This window comes from Cherax quadricarinatus, chromosome 84, assembly GCF_038502225.1.
Source record: "Cherax quadricarinatus isolate ZL_2023a chromosome 84, ASM3850222v1, whole genome shotgun sequence".
NCBI classification, from domain to species: Eukaryota; Metazoa; Arthropoda; class Malacostraca; order Decapoda; family Parastacidae; genus Cherax; species Cherax quadricarinatus.
In genome coordinates, this window is record NC_091375.1 from 11009637 (window position 1) to 11033007 (window position 23371).

The following is a 23371-nucleotide window of genomic DNA, read 5'->3' on the forward strand; positions in this document are numbered from 1 at the left end:
TAATATATCAATGTAGCAATTCACAGAAAGATGTGTATTTGCATAACTTACTGACATTATCAGAGTTTACAGTGGCATGGAGATGAGATATAATACTACTACTGTACTACTACTACTAATAATAATAATAATAATATTAATAATAAAAACAATAATAATAATAATAATAATAATAATAAACAACAATAATAACATAAAACAATAATAATAATAATAAAATTTTATATTCATACAATAATTGTTCACACCAGTGGCATGCCATGAAAAACATCTCGACAAATGCAACACTCCTGGTATCATTATTTGATACCATGTGTTGCACATGTCTAACTCATCATTTTGTCACACTATTTGCAGATGACACTACATACGTCTTCTCCCACCCGAGCCCAGTCACGCTAGCCAATACTGTAAATACCGAATTACAGAAAATATCTACCTGGATGAGGACTAACAAACTTACACTAAACATTGACAAAACCTACTTCATTCAGTTTGGTAACAGTGCTACAGATGTCCCTCTTAACATAATGGTAAACGGATCACCTATCACAAAGCTAACAGAGGGAAAATTCTTAGGAATCCACCTTGATAATAGACTCAAATTTCATACACATATACAACAAATTTCTAAGAAAATTTCCAAGACTGTAGGCATACTATCGAAGATACGGTACTATGCTCCACAGTCAGCCCTCCTGGCCCTATATCACTCTCTTATTTACCCCTATCTCACCTATGGAATTTGTGCATGGGGCTCAACAACAAGTAACCATCTCAGACCACTAATTACCCAACAAAAGGCTGCAGTTAGAATGATAACAAATTCTCACTATAGGCAGCACACTCCACCAATATTCAATACACTAAACCTACTCACCATACAAAACATCCATACTTATTACTGCACCTATTACATACATAGAACACTTAACTCTGATATTAACCCTCCCCTCAAACATCTCCTTGCCAACCTCAACAGAACACATGACCATAACACAAGGCACAGATCACTCTTTGATGTTCCTCGAGTCCATCTCACACTATGCAAAAACTCAATGCACATAAAAGGCCCTAAAATCTGGAATTCATTACCTGTAAATATAAAAGAAACACTACCTGTTTATAAATTCAAGTCTCTTCTCAAAGATCACTTACTCACCCAAAACCAAATAAATACTGAGTAACTGAACCTTATAAATTGTATATCTTAAATGTTTCTCACAATTATATCACATAAATGTTAAACCTAAAACCCAATCTAACTTTATTATTTTTTAAATACACTATCTAACAGAATACTCCATATGACTGAATGTACAACAATGCAAGCAACCATATGACCTGTCTTTGTAATACTCACTTGTGCTTTATAGTAATCTGTTTACATTAAAGTTTTATCACTGATTTCATCATTGCTTAGTTAATCTTAAGTTAATTTTAAGCCAGCCCGTAATGCTATGCATAGTATAAGTGGCTTTGGCATGCTGCTCTTATCTGTATTTTTTGTACCTCTGTATGTGTGCTCAAATTTTTAAATAAATAAATAAATAAATTGTATACCATTATTGCAGTAAAAATGCCATGGTAATCAAGTATCACTGTTGAGCTTTATGAGAAAACTTAAATATGAATATTAATAAGTAGACAATTTTCTTCTTCTTATTCTTTTTAGTAATCTTTACAGGAAAAGGGGTTACTAGCCCATTGTTCCCGGCATTTTAGTTGACTTACAACACGCATGGCTTACGGAGGAAAGATTCTTATTCCACTTCCCCATGGATATAAAAGGAAAAGTAATAAGACCAAGAACTATTAAGATAAAATCAAAGAAAACTCAGATGAGTGTGTATAAATAAACGTGTACATGCATGTGTAGTGTGACCTAAGTGTAAGAAGAAGTAGCAAGACATACCTGTAATCTTGCATATTTATGAGACAGACAAAAGACACCAGCAATCCTACCATCATGTAAAACAATTACAGGCTTTTGTTTTACATTCACTTGGCAGGATGGTAGTACCTCCCTGGATGGTTGCTGTCTACCAACCTACTACCTATATGTACATGTACATGTACATGTTTATAGAGGGGCAACTGATATATCGGATCATTATTTAGTTGTAGCTACAGTTAGAGTAAGAGGTAGATGGGAAAAGAGGAAGGTGGCAACAACAAGTAAGAGGGAGGTGAAAGTGTATAAACTAAGGGAGGAGGAAGTTTGGGGGAGATATAAGCGACTGTTGGCAGAAAGGTGGGCTAGTGCAAAGATGAGAAGTGGGGGGGTTGAAGAGGGTTGGAATAGTTTTAAAAATGCAGTATTAGAATGTGGGGCAGAAGTTTGTGGTTATAGGAGGGTGGGGGCAGGTGGAAAGAGGAGTGATTGGTGGAATGATGAAGTAAAGGGTGTGATAAAAGAGAAAAAGTTAGCTTATGAGAGGTTTTTACAAAGCAGAAGTGTTATAAGAAAAGCAGAGTATATGGACAGTAAAAGAAAGGTGAAGAGAGTGGTGAGAGAGTGCAAAAGGAGAGCAGATGATGGAGTGGGAGAGGCACTGTCAAGAAATTTTAATGAAAATAAGAAAAAATTTTGGAGTTAAACAAGTTAAGAAAGCCTAGGGATAGTATGGATTTGTCAGTTAAAAACAGAGTAGGGGAGTTAGTAGATGGGGAGAGGGAGGTATTAGGTAGATGGCGAGAATATTTTGAGGAACTTTTAAATGTTGAGGAAGAAAGGGAGGTGGTAATTTCATGCACTGGTCAGGGAGGTATACCATCTTTTAGGAGTGAAGAAGAGCAGATTGTAAGTGTGGGGGAGGTACGTGAGGCATTACGTAGAATGAAAGGGGGTAAAGCAGCTGGAACTGATGGGATCATGACAGAAATGTTAAAAGCAGGGGGGGATATAGTGTTGGAGTTTACCTGGAGAGAGTTCCGGGGGTCAACGCCCCCGCGGCCCGGTCTGTGACCAGGCCTCCTGGTGGATCAGAGCCTGATCAACCAGGCTGTTGCTCCTGGCTGCACGCAAACCAACGTACGAGCCACAGCCCGGCTGGTCAGGATCCGACTTTAGGTGCTTGTCCAGTGCCAGCTTGAAGACTGCCAGGGGTCTGTTGGTAATCCCCCTTATGTATGCCGGGAGGCAGTTGAACAGTCTCGGGCCCCTGACACTTATTGTATGGTCTCTTAACGTGCTAGTGACACCCCTGCTTTTCATTGGGGGGATGTTGCATCGTCTGCCAAGTCTTTTGCTTTCGTAGTGAGTGATTTTCGTGTGCAAGTTCGGTACTAGGCCCTCTAGGATTTTCCAGGTGTATATAATCACGTATCTCTCCCGCCTGCGTTCCAGGGAATACAGTTTTAGGAACCTCAAGCGCTCCCAGTAATTGAGGTGTTTTATCTCCGTTATGCGCGCCGTGAAGGCTCTCTGTACATTTTCTAGGTCAGCAATTTCACCTGCCTTGAAATGTGCTGTTAGTGTGCAGCAATATTCCAGCCTAGATAGAACAAGTGACCTGAAGAGTGTCATCATGGGCTTGGCTTCCCTAGTTTTGAAGGTTCTCATTATCCATCCTGTCATTTTTCTAGCAGATGCGATTGATACAATGTTATGGTCCTTGAAGGTGAGATCCTCCGACATGATCACTCCCAGGTCTTTGACGTTGGTGTTTCGCTCTATTTTGTGGCCAGAATTTGTTTTGTACTCTGATGAAGATTTAATTTCCTCGTGTTTACCATATCTGAGTAATTGAAATTTCTCATCGTTGAACTTCATATTGTTTTCTGCAGCCCACTGAAAGATTCGGTTGATGTCCGCCTGGAGCCTTGCAGTGTCTGCAATGGAAGACACTGTCATGCAGATTCGGGTGTCATCTGCAAAGGAAGACACGGTGCTGTGGCTGACATCCTTGTCTATGTCGGATATGAGGATGAGGAACAAGATGGGAGTGAGTACTGTGCCTTGTGGAACAGAGCTTTTCACCGTAGCTGCCTCGGACTTTACTCTGTTGACGACTACTCTCTGTGTTCTGTTAGTGAGGAAATTATAGATCCATCGACCGACTTTTCCTGTTATTCCTTTAGCACGCATTTTGTGCGCTATTACGCCATGGTCACACTTGTCGAAGGCTTTTGCAACGTCTGTATATATTACATCTGCATTCTTTTTATCTTCTAGTGCATTTAGGACCTTGTCGTAGTGATCCAATAGTTGAGACAGACAGGAGCGACCTGTTCTAAACCCTTGTTGCCCTGGGTTGTGTAACTGATGGGTTTCTAGATGGGTGGTGATCTTGCTTCTTAGGACCCTTTCAAAGATTTTTATGATATGGGATGTTAGTGCTATCGGTCTGTAGTTCTTTGCTGTTGCTTTACTGCCCCCTTTGTGGAGTGGGGCTATGTCTGTTGTTTTTAGTAACTGTGGGACGACCCCCGTGTCCATGCTCCCTCTCCATAGGATGGAAAAGGCTCGTGATAGGGGCTTCTTGCAGTTCTTGATGAACACGGAGTTCCATGAGTCTGGCCCTGGGGCAGAGTGCATGGGCATGTCATTTATCGCCTGTTCGAAGTCATTTGACGTCAGGATAACATCGGATAGGCTTGTGTTAACCAAATTTTGTGGCTCTCTCATAAAAAATTCATTTTGATCTTTGACTCTCAGTCTGGTTAGCGGCTTGCTAAAAACTGAGTCATATTGGGACTTGAGTAGCTCACTCATTCCTTGCTGTCATCTGTGTAGGACCCATCTTGTTTAAGTAGGGGCCCAATACTGGACGTTGTTCTCGACTTTGATTTGGCATAGAAGAAGAAATACTTTGGGTTTCTTTCGATTTCATTTATGGCTTTTAGTTCTTCCCGCGATTCCTGACTCCTATAAGATTCCTTTAGCTTCAGTCCGATGCTTTCTATTTCTCTGACCAGTGTCTCCCTACGCATTTCAGATATATTGACCTCTTTTAGTCGCTCTGTTATTCTTTTCTGTCGCCTGTAAAGGGAGCGCCTGTCTCTTTCTATTTTACATCTACTCCTCCTTTTTCTTAGAGGAATGAGCCTTGTGCATACATCGAGTGCCACCAAATTAATCTGTTCTAGGCATAAGTTGGGGTCTGTGTTGCTTAGTATATCTTCCCAGCTTATATCGGTTAGGACTTGGTTTACTTGGTCCCACTTTATGTTTTTGTTATTGAAGTTGAATTTGGTGAATGCTCCCTCGTGACTAGTCTCATTATGTCGGTCTGGGGCTCCACGCATACATGTCTGAACCTCAATTATGTTGTGATCTGAGTATATTGTTTTTGATATGGTGACATTTCTTATCAGATTATTATTTGCTGGTTTAAATTGAATTTTGTGCAGAGATTTAAAAGCTCGTGTGAGTGTGAGTTTTCATCAGAGCTGCCTCCTGGTGTTATTACTGCAACAATATTATTTGCTATATTCCTCCATTTTAGGTGCCTTAAGTTGAAATCCCCCAGGAGCAAGATGTTGGGTGCAGGAGCTGGAAGATTTTCCAGACAGTGGTCAATTTTTAACAGCTGTTCCTGGAATTGCTGGGATGTTGCATCCGGAGGCTTGTAGACTACCACAATGACTAGGTTTTGGTTCTCGACCTTTACTGCTAAAACTTCCACTACATCATTTGAGGCATTTAGCAGTTCTGTGCAAACAAGTGACTCTGCAATGTACAGGCCAACCCCCCCTTTTGCCTGTTCACTCTGTCACATCTGTATAGGTTGTAACCTGGGATCTATATTTCGTTGTCCAAGTGATCCTTTATGTGGGTCTCATGGAAAGCCGCGAACATTACCTTTGCCTCTGCAAGCAGTCCACGGATGAAAGGTATTTTGTTGTTGCTGGCTTTAGACCCTGTATATTTGCAAAGAAGAATGTCATCGGACTGGTGGTATTGTTGGTACTGGGGGGGGATTTTTTTTCCGGCATTAGTATCTGTATCTGTTGGTTTGGAGTGGAGGCCATCGACTGTGGTTCCACTCCAGGAATGACTGGATTTGGTGTACGATTTCTGCCATTTCCTGCCAGTTTTTTTTCCTTCCTGGCACTAAAAAACCTCTCCCTCTTGAGTGGCTGTGGCTACCCAGGTTTTCCCATGGCCTGGATGTTTTGTATCTTTTTGTACCCTTTAGATGGTGTGCCTGGCAATTTAAGTTATAGCACAGTCTTTCCTGTACTGAAGAGGTACACATTTCAGGGTGAAAAAGCTTACAGGAAGGGAGTTTGCATTTTCCTGTTGCCATATGGGCATGGCATTTTCTAGGGTGGTCATAATTGCACGTCCTGTCTGTTTTTCCAAATTTCCCATGTCTGCAGATACCAAGTGCATAGTATGTGCACAGGCTTGGTTTCCGTTTGCCTTGGGTTTCTGTGACTGTATTCCCTGTTGGTGCATGTTTCCCTGACTTATTCCTATCCTCCCTAGCACCAACAATGGAGCTCCCACCAGTTGTTTTTGGTAATATATCCTCACTATTGTTAGTGGAGTCCTCTTGTTTGCTATTTCCTGTGGTATTTCTAGTTTGCAATATTGGTTTTATCTTATCTTTGACTACACTTGTTTCCCCACTACAGCTCCTGTCCCCTATGAGGTCATTTATATGTATTCCTTCCTGCGTATAATTCCCGACTACCTGGACAAAATCTCCAGCTTCACCATTACTGTCTCCCAGGACAGCACCTCCAGCTTCACCATTACTGTCTCCCAGGACAGCACCTCCAGCTTCACCATTACTGTCTCCCAGGACAGCACCTCCAGCTTCACCATTACTGCCTCCCAGGACAGCACCTCCAGCTTCACCATTACTGTCTCCCAGGACAGCACCTCCAGCTTCACCATTACTGTCTCCCAGGACAGCACCTCCAGCTTCACCATTACTGTCTCCCAGGACAGCACTATCAGCCCCACATTTACTGACTACCAGGACATCACCTCCAGCCTTACAGTTTCTGACTACATGGCCAGTATCAAGGGCAGTACCATTCAGCCCAGACTTTTTATGTTCCCATCTGTTGTAGAAAGCTTCCAGGTTGTCTATGAAAGCAGCTTTGATGTTATCCTCTTTTAATACCCTTGTGATTTTAGTCCACAGATTTTCCTCATTTGGGCATACCCAAAAACACTTCCCTGTTTTAATACTGCTTGTAGCTAGTTCTTGGATATCTGCACAAGGGGCGTGACACCAATTTCCACAAAAATGACAATTTATCCATGTGGAAGCCCATTTGTTTGATTGACTGCAGACTATACAGAGCTTCATAATGATTTGAATGGTTGATTTACTGTAATTCTACTAGCAACCTCTTGAATACTCTATTAATAACCTCCTTAAATGAAGCTCTAGCTATTTGTATTTCTATTTCTAACTGTACTTGTATATTGGACAGCTTACCGTGTACGTTCCTGATTTATATTTATTGTTTGTGTTTGATAAGGGCGCCTACAACCCCATCCGTTTACAGTCTGCTTTATTGTCCAACGAATCCGTTTGAAACCAGTCAAGGGTTCGGACCATCAAGGGTTCGGACCAGTCGAGGGTTCGGACCAGTCGATCTGATCTGATCAGTGGGTCACTTATTTAAAACATACTAGTTGGTGATTTGGGCTAACACATGAAGGATCTACTTGAAATTATCTACCCGAGTAATATGTGATTTGATTGATACAAAAGTATAACTTGCGTGTTGAAGAGCCGGTGATTTCTGGCAGCTCCTACAATGACGAACGGTCGAGCCTCAACCCTTGTTTATCAATCGCTGTATCTAGCTTTTCTATTTTTTTTCGTCTCCACCACAATAAATGCTATATTATCACTATAGTTGACTGGTGGAAATTTTGGAGGAAGGACACTTTTTCTGTAGTAATAATTGCTTCTCGTTGTGTATATTGCGACCGCTGGTAACTATAGGTTATATGAAATTCACAGTATACATCTGGTATTTCAAGAAAAAAGAAACTAATGAAAGTCACTCCACTCCACTAAGTACCATTATAATACTGGTTAGTTGCTATTACAACACTGTATTCTGCTATTCACTGGTATCACTAGATTATATGCGAGTACACTAGCAGGCCAGGAAGATTATTAAAACAGCTGACCACTGTGGTAAGTTTTTGGTGAGTGGTTGGTACTTTTGTTTAATAAATGTATGAAAGAGGGGAAGGTACCTAGGGATTGGCGGAGAGCATGTATAGTCCCTTTACATAAAGGGAAAGGGGACAAAAGAGATTGTAAAAATTATAGAGGAATAAGTTTATTGAGTATACCAGGAAAAGTGTATGGTAGGGTTATAATTGAAAGAATTAGAGGTAAGACAGAATGTAGGATTGCGGATGAGCAAGGAGGTTTCAGAGTGGGTAGGGGATGTGTAGATCAAGTGTTTACATTGAAGCATATATGTGAACAGTATTTAGATAAAGGTAGGGAAGTTTTTATTGCATTTATGGATTTAGAAAAGGCATATGATAGAGTGGATAGGGGAGCAATGTGGCAGATGTTGCAAGTATATGGAATAGGTGGTAAGTTACTAAATGCTGTAAAGAGTTTTTATGAGGATAGTGAGGCTCAGGTTAGGGTGTGTAGAAGAGAGGGAGACTACTTCTCAGTAAAAGTAGGTCTTAGACAGGGATGTGTAATGTCACCATGGTTGTTTAATATATTTATAGATGGGGTTGTAAAAGAAGTAAATGCTAGGGTGTTCGGGAGAGGGGTGGGATTAAATTATGGGGAATCAAATTCAAAATGGGAATTAACACAGTTACTTTTTGCTGATGATACTGTGCTTATGGGAGATTCTAAAGAAAAATTGCAAAGGTTAGTGGATGAGTTTGAGAATGTGTGTAAAGGTAGAAAGTTGAAAGTGAACATAGAAAAGAGTAAGGTGATGAGGGTATCAAATGATTTAGAAAAAGAAAAATTGGATATCAAATTGGGGAGGAGGAGTATGGAAGAAGTAAATGTTTTCAGATACAGTGGACCCCCGCACAGTGTTTTCGGTGCTGTTTGTGGAAAATAAGTGACCATGGGCCCCAAGAAAGCTTCTAGTGCCAACCCTACACCTCAAAGGGTAAGAATACCCATTGAAATTAAGAAAGAAATCATTGATAAGTATGAAAGTGGAGTACGTATCACCGACCTGGTCAGGTTGTACAAGAAACCAAAATCAACCATCGCTTCTATTGTGGGCAAGAAAACGGCAATCAAGGAAGCTGTTGTTGCCAAAGGTTTAACTGTGTTTTCGAAACAAAGATCGCAAGTGATGGAAGATGTTGAGAGACTCTTATTGGTGTGGATAAATGAAAAACAGCTAGCAGGAGATAGCGTCTCTCAAGCGATCATATGTGAAAAGGCTAGGAAGTTGCATGACGATTTAATTAAAAAAATGCCTGCAACTAGTGATGATGTGAGTGAATTTAAGGCCAGCAAAGGTTGGTTTGAGAGATTTAAGAAGCGTAGTGGCATCCATAGTGTGATACGGCATGGTGAGGCTGCCAGTTCGGACCACAAAGCGGCTGAAAAATATGTGCATGAATTCAAGGAGTACATAGAAACTGAAGGACTGGAACCTGAACAAGTGTTTAATTGTGATGAAACAGGCCTGTTCTGGAAGAAAATGCCAAGCAGGACCTACATTACTCAGGAGGAAAAGGCACTCCCAGGACATAAGCCTATGAAAGACAGGCTTACTCTTCTCATGTGTGCCAATGCTACTGGTGATTGCAAAGTTAAGCCTTTATTAGTGTATCACTCTGAAACTCCCAGAGCGTTCAGGCAAAAGAATGTCCTCAAGGATAATTTGTGTGTGCTGTGGAGGGCAAACAGTAAGGCATGGGTCACTAGGGAATTTTTCTATAACTGGTTACACCATGCATTTGCCCCCAATGTGAAAGATTACCTAACTGAAAAGAAATTAGACCTTAAGTGCCTCCTGGTGTTAGACAATGCCCCTGGTCATCCTACAGACGTGGCAGAGCGACTTTATGGGGACATGAGCTTCATTAAGGTGAAGTTTTTGCCTCCTAATACCACTCCTCTCCTGCAGCCCATGGACCAGCAGGTCATTTCCAACTTCAAGAAACTGTACACAAAAGCTCTGTTTCAAAAGTGCTTTGAAGTGACCACAGACACTGGATTGACTCTAAAAGAGTTTTGGAAGGATCACTTTAATATCCTCAGTTGTGTAAACCTTATAGGTAAGGCTTGGGAGGGAGTGACTAAGAGAACCTTGAACTCTGCTTGGAAGAAACTGTGGCCAGAATGTGTAGACAAAAGGGATTTTGAAGGGTTTGAGGCTAACCCTGAGAGGAGTAGTATACCAGTTGAGGAATCAATTGTGGAATTGGGGAAGTCCTTGGGGTTGGAGGTTAGTGGGGAGGATGTGGAAGAGTTGGTGGAGGAGGACAATGAAGAACTAACCACTGATGAGCTGATAGATCAACTTCAAGAGCAAGAGGCCAGACCTGGGGAAACTGGTTCAGAGGAGGATACTTGGGAGTTGACGTGTCGGCGGATGGATTTATGAAGGATGAGGTTAATCATAGAATTGATGAGGGAAAAAAGGTGAGTGGTGCATTGAGGTATATGTGGAGTCAAAAAACGTTATCTATGGAGGCAAAGAAGGGAATGTATGAAAGTATAGTAGTGCCAACACTCTTATATGGGTGTGAAGCTTGGGTGGTAAATGCAGCAGCGAGGAGACGGTTGGAAGCAGTGGAGATGTCCTGCCTAAGGGCAATGTGTGGTGTAAATATTATGCAGAAAATTCGGAGTGTGGAAATTAGGAAAAGGTGTGGAGTTAATAAAAGTATTAGTCAGAGGGCAGAAGAGGGGTTGTTGAGGTGGTTTGGTCATTTAGAGAGAATGGATCAAAGTAGAATGACATGGAAAGCATATAAATCTATAGGGGAAGGAAGGCGAGGTAGGGGTCGTCCTCGAAAGGGTTGGAGAGAGGGGGTAAAGGAGGTTTTGTGGGCAAGGGGCTTGGACTTCCAACAAGCGTGCGTGAGCGTGTTAGATAGGAGTGAATGGAGATGAATGGTACTTGGGACCTGACGATCTGTTGGAGTGTGAGCAGGGTAATATTTAGTGAAGGGATTCAGGGAAACCGGTTATTTTCATATAGTCGGACTTGAGTCCTGGAAATGGGAAGTACAATGCCTGCACTTTAAAGGAGGGGTTTGGGATATTGGCAGTTTGGAGGGGTATGTTGTGTATCTTTATACGTATATGCTTCTAAACTGTTGTATTCTGAGCACCTCTGCAAAAAGAGTGATTATGTGTGAGTGTGGTGAAAGTGTTGAATGATGATGAAAGCATTTTCTTTTTGGGGATTGTCTTTCTTTTTTGGGTCACCCTGCCTCGGTGGGAGACGGCCAACTTGTTGAAAAAAAAAAAATTAATAAGTAGTATTTTTTTCATTCATTTACAAAAAAATAATTAATTTCTTATAATTAAACTGTATATAGCTGTAATACAAAAGCAGATTTAAAGAAGTAACAGTCAAGAAGAGATTGTACTGTTACCCCAGTTGAGTACAATGTAATGTCTTTACCTTCGTGTATATTTAGAAAGTGTCCGATGCCATGTCCAGTGCCATGGCGGTAGTCGAGACCCACCTCATACAGTGGCCTGGGGGTTCACATAATACATTAACACAATAGTAATGGCATAAGAAGAACCTCTTGTCAAGAATACAGAGTATGGTAGGTGTACTGTCATGTTCACTGGCTGGGCTAGTTTTAACACTCCATTTTTATGTGGATTAAAATTTTATTTCAATAAGAGAGAGCAGGTGATGGTTTGAGACATACTACTAGTAAACATTTATCAATGAATGAATATTCATAAAAATACAGTACAGGAGTACCCCACTTTACAGGACTTCACTTTACAGCATTTCACTAATGCATTTGTTTTCAGTTATCCCTGGAACCTAACCTGCTGTATAAGCAGGGCTCACCTTTACCTAAATGCAAATACATTGTACAGTATTAAACAAATACCATTTTGGGTGTAACTTTCTCAATACCATTTGTTTTTATAACCCTTACTTTTTATGCAGTTAAAATGCACACAAGATTCTTAATTCTTATAATGAAATTTTCACTAGTACTTATGAACATATGTATATTTTTCCACTGTTATGTGTTTTATTTCATAACCTCTATAGCCTCCTTCCATAAAGTGAAGGTTAATGCAGGTCTTTAGTTGACTAGAAATCCTATAATATAAGATCGATTCCTAATGATAATTGAGCATTTTTGTCACATTCCACATTAAATACAAACACATACCTTTGACGAGTTTCGAAAGTCTTACTACTCTCGGAGCCCGGCCAGGGGCAAGTGTGAGGTCGTGTAAGTGTTGAACTTTAAGAGGGTTAAGAGCATATATAGTGGTATATACAGTGGACCCCCGCATACCGTTGGCATCACATAACGTTAAATCCGCATACAGATACATTTTATCGCTAAGATTTTGCCTCGCATACCACTAAAAAACCCGCTCAATGCTATTTGTCCGAAACGCGTCTAATGTGCGGCCTGAGCCAGTCTCACATGTTCTGCCGGTGGCATTGTTTACAAGCCAGCCTCCACAGTAACATCCAAGCATACAATCGGAACATTTCGTATTATTCCAGCGTTTTTGGTGATTTTATCTGCAAAATAAGTGACCATGGGCCCAAGAAAGCTTCTAGTGCCAACCCTGTGGTAAAAAGGGTGAGAAATATTATCGAAATACTGTGGTACCATGGTCAACTGCTGATGCTGCTGCTGCTGTAGCACTGTCAGCTGCTGCTGTAGCACCGTCAGCTGCTGCTGCTGCTGTACCACCGTCAGCTGCTGCTGCTGCTGTAGTACCGTCTGCTGCTGCTGTAGCACTGTCAGCTGCTGCTGCTGCTGTACCACCGTCAGCTGCTGCTGCTGTAGTACCGTCTGCTGCTGCTGTAGCACCGTCTGCTGCTGCTGTAGCACTGTCAGCTGCTGCTGCTGCTGCTGTAGCACTCAGCTGCTGCTGCTGCTGCACTGTCAGCTGCTGCTGCTGCTGCTGTACCACCGTCAGCTGCTGCTGCTGCTGTAGTACTGTCTGCTGCTGCTGTAGCACCGTCTGCTGCTGCTGTAGCACTGTCAGCTGCTGCTGTAGCACTGTCAGCTGCTGCTGCTGCTGCTGTAGCACTGTCAGCTGCTGCTGCTGCTGCTGTAGCACTGTCAGCTGCTGCTGTAGCACCGTTGTTGGTGTGGCTTATTGAGAATACCAAGAAACAATTAACCCCAGAGGGTTAGCCACCCAGGATAACCCAAAAAAGTCAGTGTCATCGAAGACTGTCTTAACTTATTTCCACTGGGGTCCTTAATCTTGTCTCCCAGGATGCAACCCACACCAGTCGACTAACACCCAGGTGAACAGGGAAAAATGCCTGGAACTAGTGCTCATATTGGTGAATTTAAAGCCAGCAAAGGTTGGTTTGAGAGATTTAAGAATTGTAGTGGCATACACAGTGTGATAAGGCCTGTTCTGGAAGAAAATGCCAAACAGGACCTACAGTACTCAGGAGGAAAAGGCACTCCCAGGACACAGTGTCTCATCAGTCATTGCTGCATCTTCAATAAAGGTAAGTGTCATTTATTCTTCATTTAGTAGAGTAGTACATGCACAATATATACTGTGCATGTACTACTCTGCTATTGTGCATGTATCCTTCTCTTTGTGTGTAGGAAGATGTATATTTCATGTGGTAAAATTTTTTTTTTCATACTTTTGGGTGTCTTGCACGGATTAATTTGATTTCCATTATTTCTTATGGGGAAGATTCATTCGCATAACGATAATTTCGCATAACGATAATTTCGCAAAGCGATAATTTCGCATAACAATGAGCTCTCAGGAACAGATTAATATCGTTATGCGGGGGTCCACTGTATGTAACTTTCATCGTAATGGCTTTGAAAATAAGTCAGATGTTCTTACAAAAAAAAAAAAAAGTGCCAAAATAGCATATATAACCATGACAGGATACACACACACAAAAAAACAGAGATCACAATTATAAACCACAAAAAAGGCAGGTCAAAAAAAATATATATATATATATATTTCTTCACAAATATCCCCTTCATCTGCATGAATCTGCATGACAGTGTCTTCCATTGCAGACACTGCAAGGCTCCAGGCGGACATCAACCAAATCTTTCAGTGGGCTGCAGAAAACAATATGAAGTTCAACGATGAGAAATTTCAATTACTCAGATATGGTAAACACGAGGAAATTAAATCTTCATCAGAGTACAAAACAAATTCTGGCCACAAAATAGAGCGAAACACCAACGTCAAAGACCTGGGAGTGATCATGTCGGAGGATCTCACCTTCAAGGACCATAACATTGTATCAATCGCATCTGCTAGAAAAATGATGGGATGGATAACGAGAACCTTCAAAACTAGGGAGGCCAAGCCCATGATGACACTCTTCAGGTCACTTGTTCTATCTAGGCTGGAATATTGCTGCACACTAACAGCACCTTTCAAGGCAGGTGAAATTGCTGACCTAGAAAATGTACAGAGAGCCTTCACGGCACGCATAACGGAGATAAAACACCTCAATTACTGGGAGCGCTTGAGGTTCCTAAACCTGTATTCCCTGGAACGCAGGCGGGAGAGATACATGATTATATACACCTGGAAAATCCTAGAGGGACTAGTACCGAACTTGCACACGAAAATCACTACGAAAGCAAAAGACTTGGCAGACGATGCAACATCCCCCCAATGAAAAGCAGAGGTGTCACTAGCACGTTAAGAGACCATACAATAAGTGTCAGGGGCCCGAGACTGTTCAACTGCCTCCCAGCATACATAAGGGGGATTACCAACAGACCCCTGGCAGTCTTCAAGCTGGCACTGGACAAGCACCTAAAGTCGGTACCTGACCAGCTGGGCTGTGGCTCGTACGTTGGTTTGCGTGCAGCCAGCAGCAACAGCCTGGTTGATCAGGCTCTGATCCCCCAGGAGGCCTGGTCACAGACTGGGCCGCGGGGGCATTGAACCCCGGAACTCTCTCCAGGTAAACTCCAGGTCATAGATGCTGGTGAAGGATTCTTAATTCAAGGAATTAATGATACTCTTCCCTTTCTAGGATCAAACCTGATAAACTCCAATTGCTCAGGCAGATTTAGCACTTCCCTATAATACTAATTCATAATTAGTAGGAAAAGAATCCAATAAGAGGTTATGTGTACAGCAACTTCAGAAAGCCAGAAACTAAATACTGATGATGGGACACCATGAACATTCCAATCAAGGTATCATCTAAGATACACTATAATGTAGTCATAATTTTTTATTTGAATGGGGTGAAATACCTAGTAAGCTATTGGATGTTTAACCAGTTACAGGTTATCATTTGACAAGACTTATGTCACAAGACACTTGTCAAAGTCAAGGTCAAAGATTTCTTTCCACATTGTACAATGTTTATAAAGAAATAAGTGACATTTTGGTTGTGTACACAGAAAGCCCATGGTTATGCAAAGCATTACAGGCATTTCCTGACAAATAAACCACCAACACCACTAGCTCTACTTCTGTAATTACTATACAAATGAGCATTCACAAATAGGTAAATAATTAGGTAATCAAGTACACACCTGCGAGCAAGAATGTCTATGTCAGTATCTCCTGTGCCTTCAGGGAAGACAAGCATGGCCAGGTCAATTACACCTGTCAACACCCTGGTATAAGCCTCCACCTGGAAGGGTGTTGGCTCCCCGTAGTGCATTGTTCGTGTAACATCCGTTGTCCCGTCTGGTTAAAAGGTGAGAGGGGAGAAGAAAAATTAAAGTTTACCTTTAAATTTATTAAATATTTTTAGGAGTTGTTATTTAAGTGGATAAAAATATGCACCTAACATTAAAATAACTCATGAGTTTAGTGATTTCTGTGAATTTAATAATAATAACAATATTTTTTATTTTTTTATTATTATCACACCGGCCGATTCCCACCAAGGCAGGGTGGCCCGAAAAAGAAAAACTTTCACCATCATTCACTCCATCACTGTCTTGCCAGAAGGGTGCTTTACACTACAGTTTTTAAACTGCAACATTAACACCCCTCCTTCAGAGTGCAGGCACTGTACTTCCCATCTCCAGGACTCAAGTCCGGCCTGCCGGTTTCCCTGAATCCCTTCATAAATGTTACTTTGCTCACACTCCAACAGCACGTCAAGTATTAAAAACCATTTGTCTCCATTCACTCCTATCAAACACGCTCACGCATGCCTGCTGGAAGTCCAAGCCCCTCGCACACAAAACCTCCTTTACCCCCTCCCTCCAACCCTTCCTAGGCCGACCCCTACCCCGCCTTCCTTCCACTACAGACTGATACACTCTTGAAGTCATTCTGTTTCGCTCCATTCTCTCTACATGTCCGAACCACCTCAACAACCCTTCCTCAGCCCTCTGGACAACAGTTTTGGTAATCCCGCACCTCCTCCTAACTTCCAAACTACGAATTCTCTGCATTATATTCACACCACACATTGCCCTCAGACATGACATCTCCACTGCCTCCAGCCTTCTCCTCGCTGCAACATTCATCACCCACGCTTCACACCCATATAAGAGCGTTGGTAAAACTATACTCTCATACATTCCCCTCTTTGCCTCCAAGGACAAAGTTCTTTGTCTCCACAGACTCCTAAGTGCACCACTCACTCTTTTTCCCTCATCAATTCTATGATTCACCTCATCTTTCATAGACCCATCCGCTGACACGTCCACTCCCAAATATCTGAATACGTTCACCTCCTCCATACTCTCTCCCTCCAATCTGATATTCAATCTTTCATCACCTAATCTTTTTGTTATCCTCATAACCTTACTCTTTCCTGTATTCACCTTTAATTTTCTTCTTTTGCACACCCTACCAAATTCATCCACCAATCTCTGCAACTTCTCTTCAGAATCTCCCAAGAGCACAGTGTCATCAGCAAAGAGCAGCTGTGACAACTCCCACTTTGTGTGTGAATACTAATGAAATAAAAAACAACAATAGGGGTAATTTGACTACAGGTACTATAGTTCAACTTACATAGGCCTTTAAACTTACAGCTTATCTACTAACACAATCTCATTAGAGTGTGTATTAAATCTCAGTGATACAACATCTTTCCTCCTATACCATGGAGGAGCGTGATGGTGAGAAGCAGGTATTTCTGCTTGGACCTTCACCACTAGGTCTCTGTATCAATGATACAATGTCTTTCCACCTCTCCTTTTTTCCCAGGTTGATCCTGCTCTAATCTTAATTTATTATCACTACTATTACTAAAGATTCTGATGTGTCCCTTCTTGTTTACCAGGTGCTGTAAACGATAAAAAGATTCCACTTATCTGGATTACTAACTCCCCAGATTAATAATCCAAACAAAATCATCTGCTTCATCCTGTATCTTTACATGTTTAACAGGCTGATGACTTCCTCCTACTCTTATACGAGGCCTGGTCTCAGACCGAGCCGCAGGGGGCATTGACCCCTCTCCAGGTAAACTTCCATGGTTCACCAGATAAAGACCCAAGGACGGGTGCCTTGATTCTGGTGAAAGGCTTGAGCCAAGAACTTCTTGGATCAAACTAATTACCTATGTTTCTTCAGCACTGTATCACTTCTGGGTATAGTGTTTTTTTATGACTATATACTATATATTCCAGAGATACTTATATCTCCTACTCATATTTGTACTGGCCCTCACATGAAGGATTTTCACTCTTCTGCTGTTCTCTAGGTAAAATGCTGGTACCTTTCTCCAGGCTGAGGGACTCATTACCTCAAACTCCTCCTCTCCTTACACCTTTCTGCTTTGTATTGGACTGATGAAGCCACTGTATGGCAAAACGTTTCCTCAATAAAGATTCCCATATGTTGCATAAGTGTCTCAATCTTCAACTTGTCGGTTTTCAAATCTATTCATCACAACTGTCAGACACTGCATCATCATGGGATCTTGATACAAAGGATTCTTCAAAACTTGTCCAACCTTTGGACGAAGACCTACTTCAACTAGTGGATGGTACCACTATGACCCCGCCTCCTCCTGCTTCGCTTCACCTGACAACAGTATATAAGCCACGTCTACGGCCCTATGCTGTACATTCTACAAGATTGATGGACTGAACACATCGACTCCAGGCTGAGGGACTGATTACCTCAAACTCCTCCTCTCCTTACACCTTTCTGCTTTGTATTGGACTGATGAAGCCACTGTGTGGCTAAACGTTTCCTCAATAAAGATTCCCATATATTGCATAAGTGTGTCAATCTTCACCTTTCACTCAACTGACTTACCTTATAACAATATGGTAAGCTACTGGATGTCCTCTAATACTCTTTGATACACTGTAAGGATGAGTATTCTTAATTATAATACTGAAATCTACTCTGGCAATGACAATGTCCACCACATCCATTCATCCTTATATTATCATACTGTCCATTAAGTAAAGGCAAGATTCTCACTCACCCTTGTACTGCCCACCACTGTCCACCAGGTAGAGAGACTCAGTGGTAATCTCTAGGCTGCTGTTTGGTTGGGGTCGGTAATGAATAATGGCACCATTGGGCCCAAAAGCACTAATGGTGGGGAAGGAAATGCTCACAAAGTGCTCCTGCTGACTGCGGAATTCCAGCAGCTTGTCAGCTCCTTCCATCTCATTCCATGAGTTCCCCAGTGTTATCTGCCAAATGATGAAGAAAAATAGATTTAAAATGAACACTTAAGGCCAACACTATTTATATATGCTGATGTATATTTCTTACAAGAGTTTATATACAAAATGAGAAGCCTCAGTAGGCCAGATAGTAGTCTAGACAGACAAGTTGTATATATAATTACCATAGATGAGGTGTCTTATATATTTATAACCCAATATAAAATCATTTTCTAACAATTATAAGCTGCCCTACACAAATATGTTCTACACAGATAATAAAAATCCTAAGCTGGTGAGACAGTACCCTGGGCAATTAGTATGTTATTCTGAGACACTGTGACCCACCTCCTTCTCCATGAAGGTAAGGTAGTCACAAACAGCAACAGCATCCCTGATGTGGGAGTTCCTCATACCCAGTACTTCTATGGGGTTCTTTCGTGCCTTCATCAGTAACACTGGAGAAATGACCATTAACCGTTTTTCTTCTGGCACCTATGGTGGAAGTGACTGAAGTTAAAGAGGTGAAACAACACGATGCCATTACACCTTATTAAAATGCCAATGTTTGAGTTGAATTCTAGTTTTTGCTTATAATTTTGAGTGAATTCACTAAATATGTTAAGGGTGGTATGTTCAGGTGAAATTTCATTTTCAAATTTAAATTTTATTAATCTATACTCAAAAATATACTTTAATTACTTATACATGTACTACTGATACTTTTATATTTTGTACATATTACTGATAGGGACTTAAAATATACGCAAGTCTTAGGGAAGAAAATTAAAACTATTTGTTAATGATATGGTTTCATTCTATAGACACTCCATTAATTTTTTTTTTTTTCAACAAGTCGGCCGTCTCCCAACGAGGCAGGGTGACCCAAAAAGAAAGAAAATCCCCAAAAAGAAAATACTTTCATCATCATTCAACACTTTCACCTCACTCACACATAATCACTGTTTTTGCAGAGGTGCTCAGACCACAACAGTTTAGAAGCATATATGTATAAATTATTATAATCAGAAAGAAGCGCTAAGCCACAAGGGTTGTACAGCGCTATATGTATAAAGATACACAACATATCCCTCCAACTGCTAATATCCCAAAACCCCTCCTTTAGAGTGCAGGCATTGGACTTCCCATTTCCAGGACTCAAGTCCGGCTATAGAATCACTCCATTAATGTTATGATTTAAACTTACTACAATTTAAGAGATAGTGCTGCAGAGAATGTTCATTTGATTGTCAGTAATATCTGCAACTTTTTTTCCTTTCTGTAAGTTAAATTGATAACTTATGCATAAGGTAACTCAGTACCATCTATATATGAGGTGCTCATGAGGGCAATGTTTCAAGCAAATGCCATTTCAATTTGCTTATTATTCTTTGTAATTGGTGCTGACTTGAGATATGGCTAATTTCTGTAATTTTATTTCCCTAGATGACCTCATGACTAGATTAAGATGATAGTGATTTTTTGTTCTGTCCTGTCACTGGAAGTTCAGGAGTAAAAACAAGGAAGAGATTACTCTGATTTTTAACTGATAGTTGTAGTGTGCTAAGGTCTGTTTGGATGTTTTGGAATTTAGTATTAGTTATTATATGATGTTTTGATTATTATATGCATACTCAAGGAACATTTTGATAAGAAAAAGTTTGGTCTGCCTCTTGTTTCCTTTCGATGATTTTAATTACTAGGGGTGATGTTACGGTTTTGAGGTTTATTTCCAGCAATAAACTTTCAGTAATAAATAGAAATCAGGTACATGTCTGGAACAGATGGACAAGTGGTCTCTGCAGTGATATGATTTTGCCTCTTACGGCCACATCTGTGTTGTATCCCATAAATACCACATCAGCTTCCTGTATAATTACTGGACAAAACTTTTCTTTAATATAAATAATCTGCTTGAGCCTTAAACTCAAACTTTATTCATTAGTGTTGCCTTGATGTACATTTTTGAGTTATATCTTTAAAGATATACAATGTCTTTCTTCCTCTCCTGCTGCTAAAATAATTTTTTTAAGGGATATCTTGTGTGGTTTCTCCATGGGAAAGTAGAACAGAATTCTTCCTCTGTAAGCCATGCATGTTGTAAGAGGTGACTAAAATGCCAGGAGCAAGGGGCGAGTAACCCCTTCTCCTGTATACATTACTAAAGTCAAAAAGAGAAACTTTTGTTTTTCTTTTTGGGCCACCCTGCCTCAGTGGTATACAGTCAGTTTGTTGAAAGATCTTGTGTGGGTGTAACCCTAAATCTGGCCCACCAATGTGATCTTCACAATGAAGAATGAAGACTATGAGTTCCTCAAAGATATTTTGTTTTTTAACCTCTCCAATCTGAACCTTCAGACTTCATTTTTTTAAGAATGGGATTGGCACATAGAATATCACACACACACACACACACACACACACACACACACACACACACACACACACACACACACACACACACACACACACACACACACACACAAAAAAAAAAAAAAAGTAAACCATTATACTTGCCGCAGAGTAGATGGCATAGGAAGCACCACCAGAGTAGGAGTACTTAGAATCAAGCATGACCTTAGTGATGCCATTTTTGAGCTTGAGGGCCCGAAGGCGGTTCAAGATGGCCGAGTACTCAGTAATGCTGTGGACATAAAGAAGTTGGTGGAGACACTGGGCATTTATCATGGCTACACATGCCTTATCTCTATTACTTTTGTCTGACCTGGTCTGGCCTGCCCCTTTCCCTTCTTTCCTCCTCCTACACAAATGTAGTCTTGATGACTTTTGCATAAGTGTAGCCCTGAAGGCTTTAAGCACATGACTGGCTCACCAGTGTGGTCTTTATGACCTTGCTTACAACTTGTCTACTAGTATGGTCTTGATGACCTTGCCTACAGCTGGTCTACCAGTGTTGTCTTGATGACCTTGCCTACAGCTGGTCTACCAGTGTTGTATTGATGACCCTGCCTACAGCTGGTCTACCAGTATTGTCTTGATGACCTTGCTTACAGCTGGTCTATCAGTATTGTCTTGATAGCCTTGCCTACATTTAGGCCACCAGTGTGGTGTTGATGTCCTTAAATAAGCTTATAACTGGCCTGCCAGTGTAATCTTGATGACCTGAAGCTTGTAGTTAGCCAGGCAGTGTGGTCATGACAAACAGGTAAGTGTTACATCTCAGTATTACAATGCCATTTTACCTCTTATTCTGTTTTCACTACAATCATATTAAGTGTTGAAATTCAAGTCCCATCAATTACTAGGATCATTAAGGCCACAATTTACATAATTACTATGTACCTCTTGATAAAAATACCCAGTAAGTATCATTTCAATTAAATATTACGAATGTGTGAGAATGAACAGAAAGGTGAGATTTTACATTCTGATGAATTTAAGAAATTGTGTAAATAACTGCATTAAGCCTAATTTTTAAAGGGGCAGATCAGTAAGCCAGTGGAAGGCCTCAGTCAGATGACCAAAAGCTCCAGCGGCAGGTCATCATATGACTAAGACCCATGTCAGGAAACACTTGCCCTGTTTCCTGACGAATCTTACCTAACCTATCCTGTAAACAATTAAGGGTCAACATGTAGGCCAGCCTAGGATGGAGATCATATGATGAATTATTTTCTGTACAAAAAATAAGGACTCACATCACGCATTCTTGCTCCCCACACTGGTTTACATTGAGATGATTATCAACAGCTGGGGTGATCTTGCCTTGGGGCACGAACAGTTCTACATTGTTCCTTCCGATTATCACATATGCCCTGAATACTGAAAATAAAAAGTTTTCTAGATTATAACATACCTCCAGCTATTGTAGTATTCAATGTCTCCTTACATATGTCAAGTCAGCTATGACACACATGGTTATAGAGGAAGCAATGTAACTAACTTCACCAAAAGTAGTATTGGAAACCTAACAGCATTAAGAGCTATGTACTAAGAAACACAAGGAAACAAGAAGTGTATATAATGAACTTAAGTACAGAATACTAAGCAAATACCATCAATTGTTTGGAAGTCAAAAATGATTAACAAGTCTTTTTTTCAATCATACACCAAGAGGATAGTATTTCTTTGAATAGTTGCAGTCTACCATTTTACTATCTGAATTATACAATGGTTTTAACTTGTGAACTGGTATTAGTGTCATATGTAAAAGTGAAAAAGCACTGTGCTGGCTTACCTGGTGTGCTGGAATCATCATTGCCTCGTAGGTTGAGGAGCCAAGCCACCTCATCTGGGGCGGTAATCACCAACATGTCGGCACTTTGTTCCACCATCTCTTTCCGTACTTCCGAAACTTTCTCTTCCCACTTCTTGCCTGTCACACACACAAACATAAATACCCACATCAGCTCTGTTTCTGTAGTAACATATAGATAAACATATGCATGCACAACTGTATTTACAGGAGTTGTGGATATTGAGAAGGGAGCAGAATAGGATGACCAACAACAGGATGTACAAATCTGGAAAGGCAGGAAGGAGGGGCAAGAGTCATTATAGAAAGGGATGACAGGTGGGGTAAAGGAGGTTTTGAGTGCTAAGGGCTTGACCATCTAGTATGCTTGTGTGAGCAAGGTAACATTTATGAAGGGATTCAGGGAAACCTATTAGCTGGACATGAGCCCTGGGGGTGAA

At 40.9% G+C, this 23371-nt stretch overlaps 1 protein-coding gene across 1 annotated transcript in view; it reads right to left on the bottom strand.

The window, feature by feature from the left end:
- The window catches only part of LOC128704400 (uncharacterized), a 204207-nt gene that overhangs the window by 12791 nt on the left and 168045 nt on the right, over positions 1-23371 (bottom strand). Inside the window, exons 23-29 of the mRNA XM_070102922.1 lie at positions 22914-23051; positions 22375-22498; positions 21233-21359; positions 19064-19210; positions 18529-18742; positions 15656-15812; positions 11563-11639 (exon numbers count right to left, since the gene is read on the bottom strand). Coding sequence (XP_069959023.1) covers positions 11563-11639; positions 15656-15812; positions 18529-18742; positions 19064-19210; positions 21233-21359; positions 22375-22498; positions 22914-23051 — 984 coding nt within the window. The remainder of the gene's footprint in view (positions 1-11562; positions 11640-15655; positions 15813-18528; positions 18743-19063; positions 19211-21232; positions 21360-22374; positions 22499-22913; positions 23052-23371) is intronic.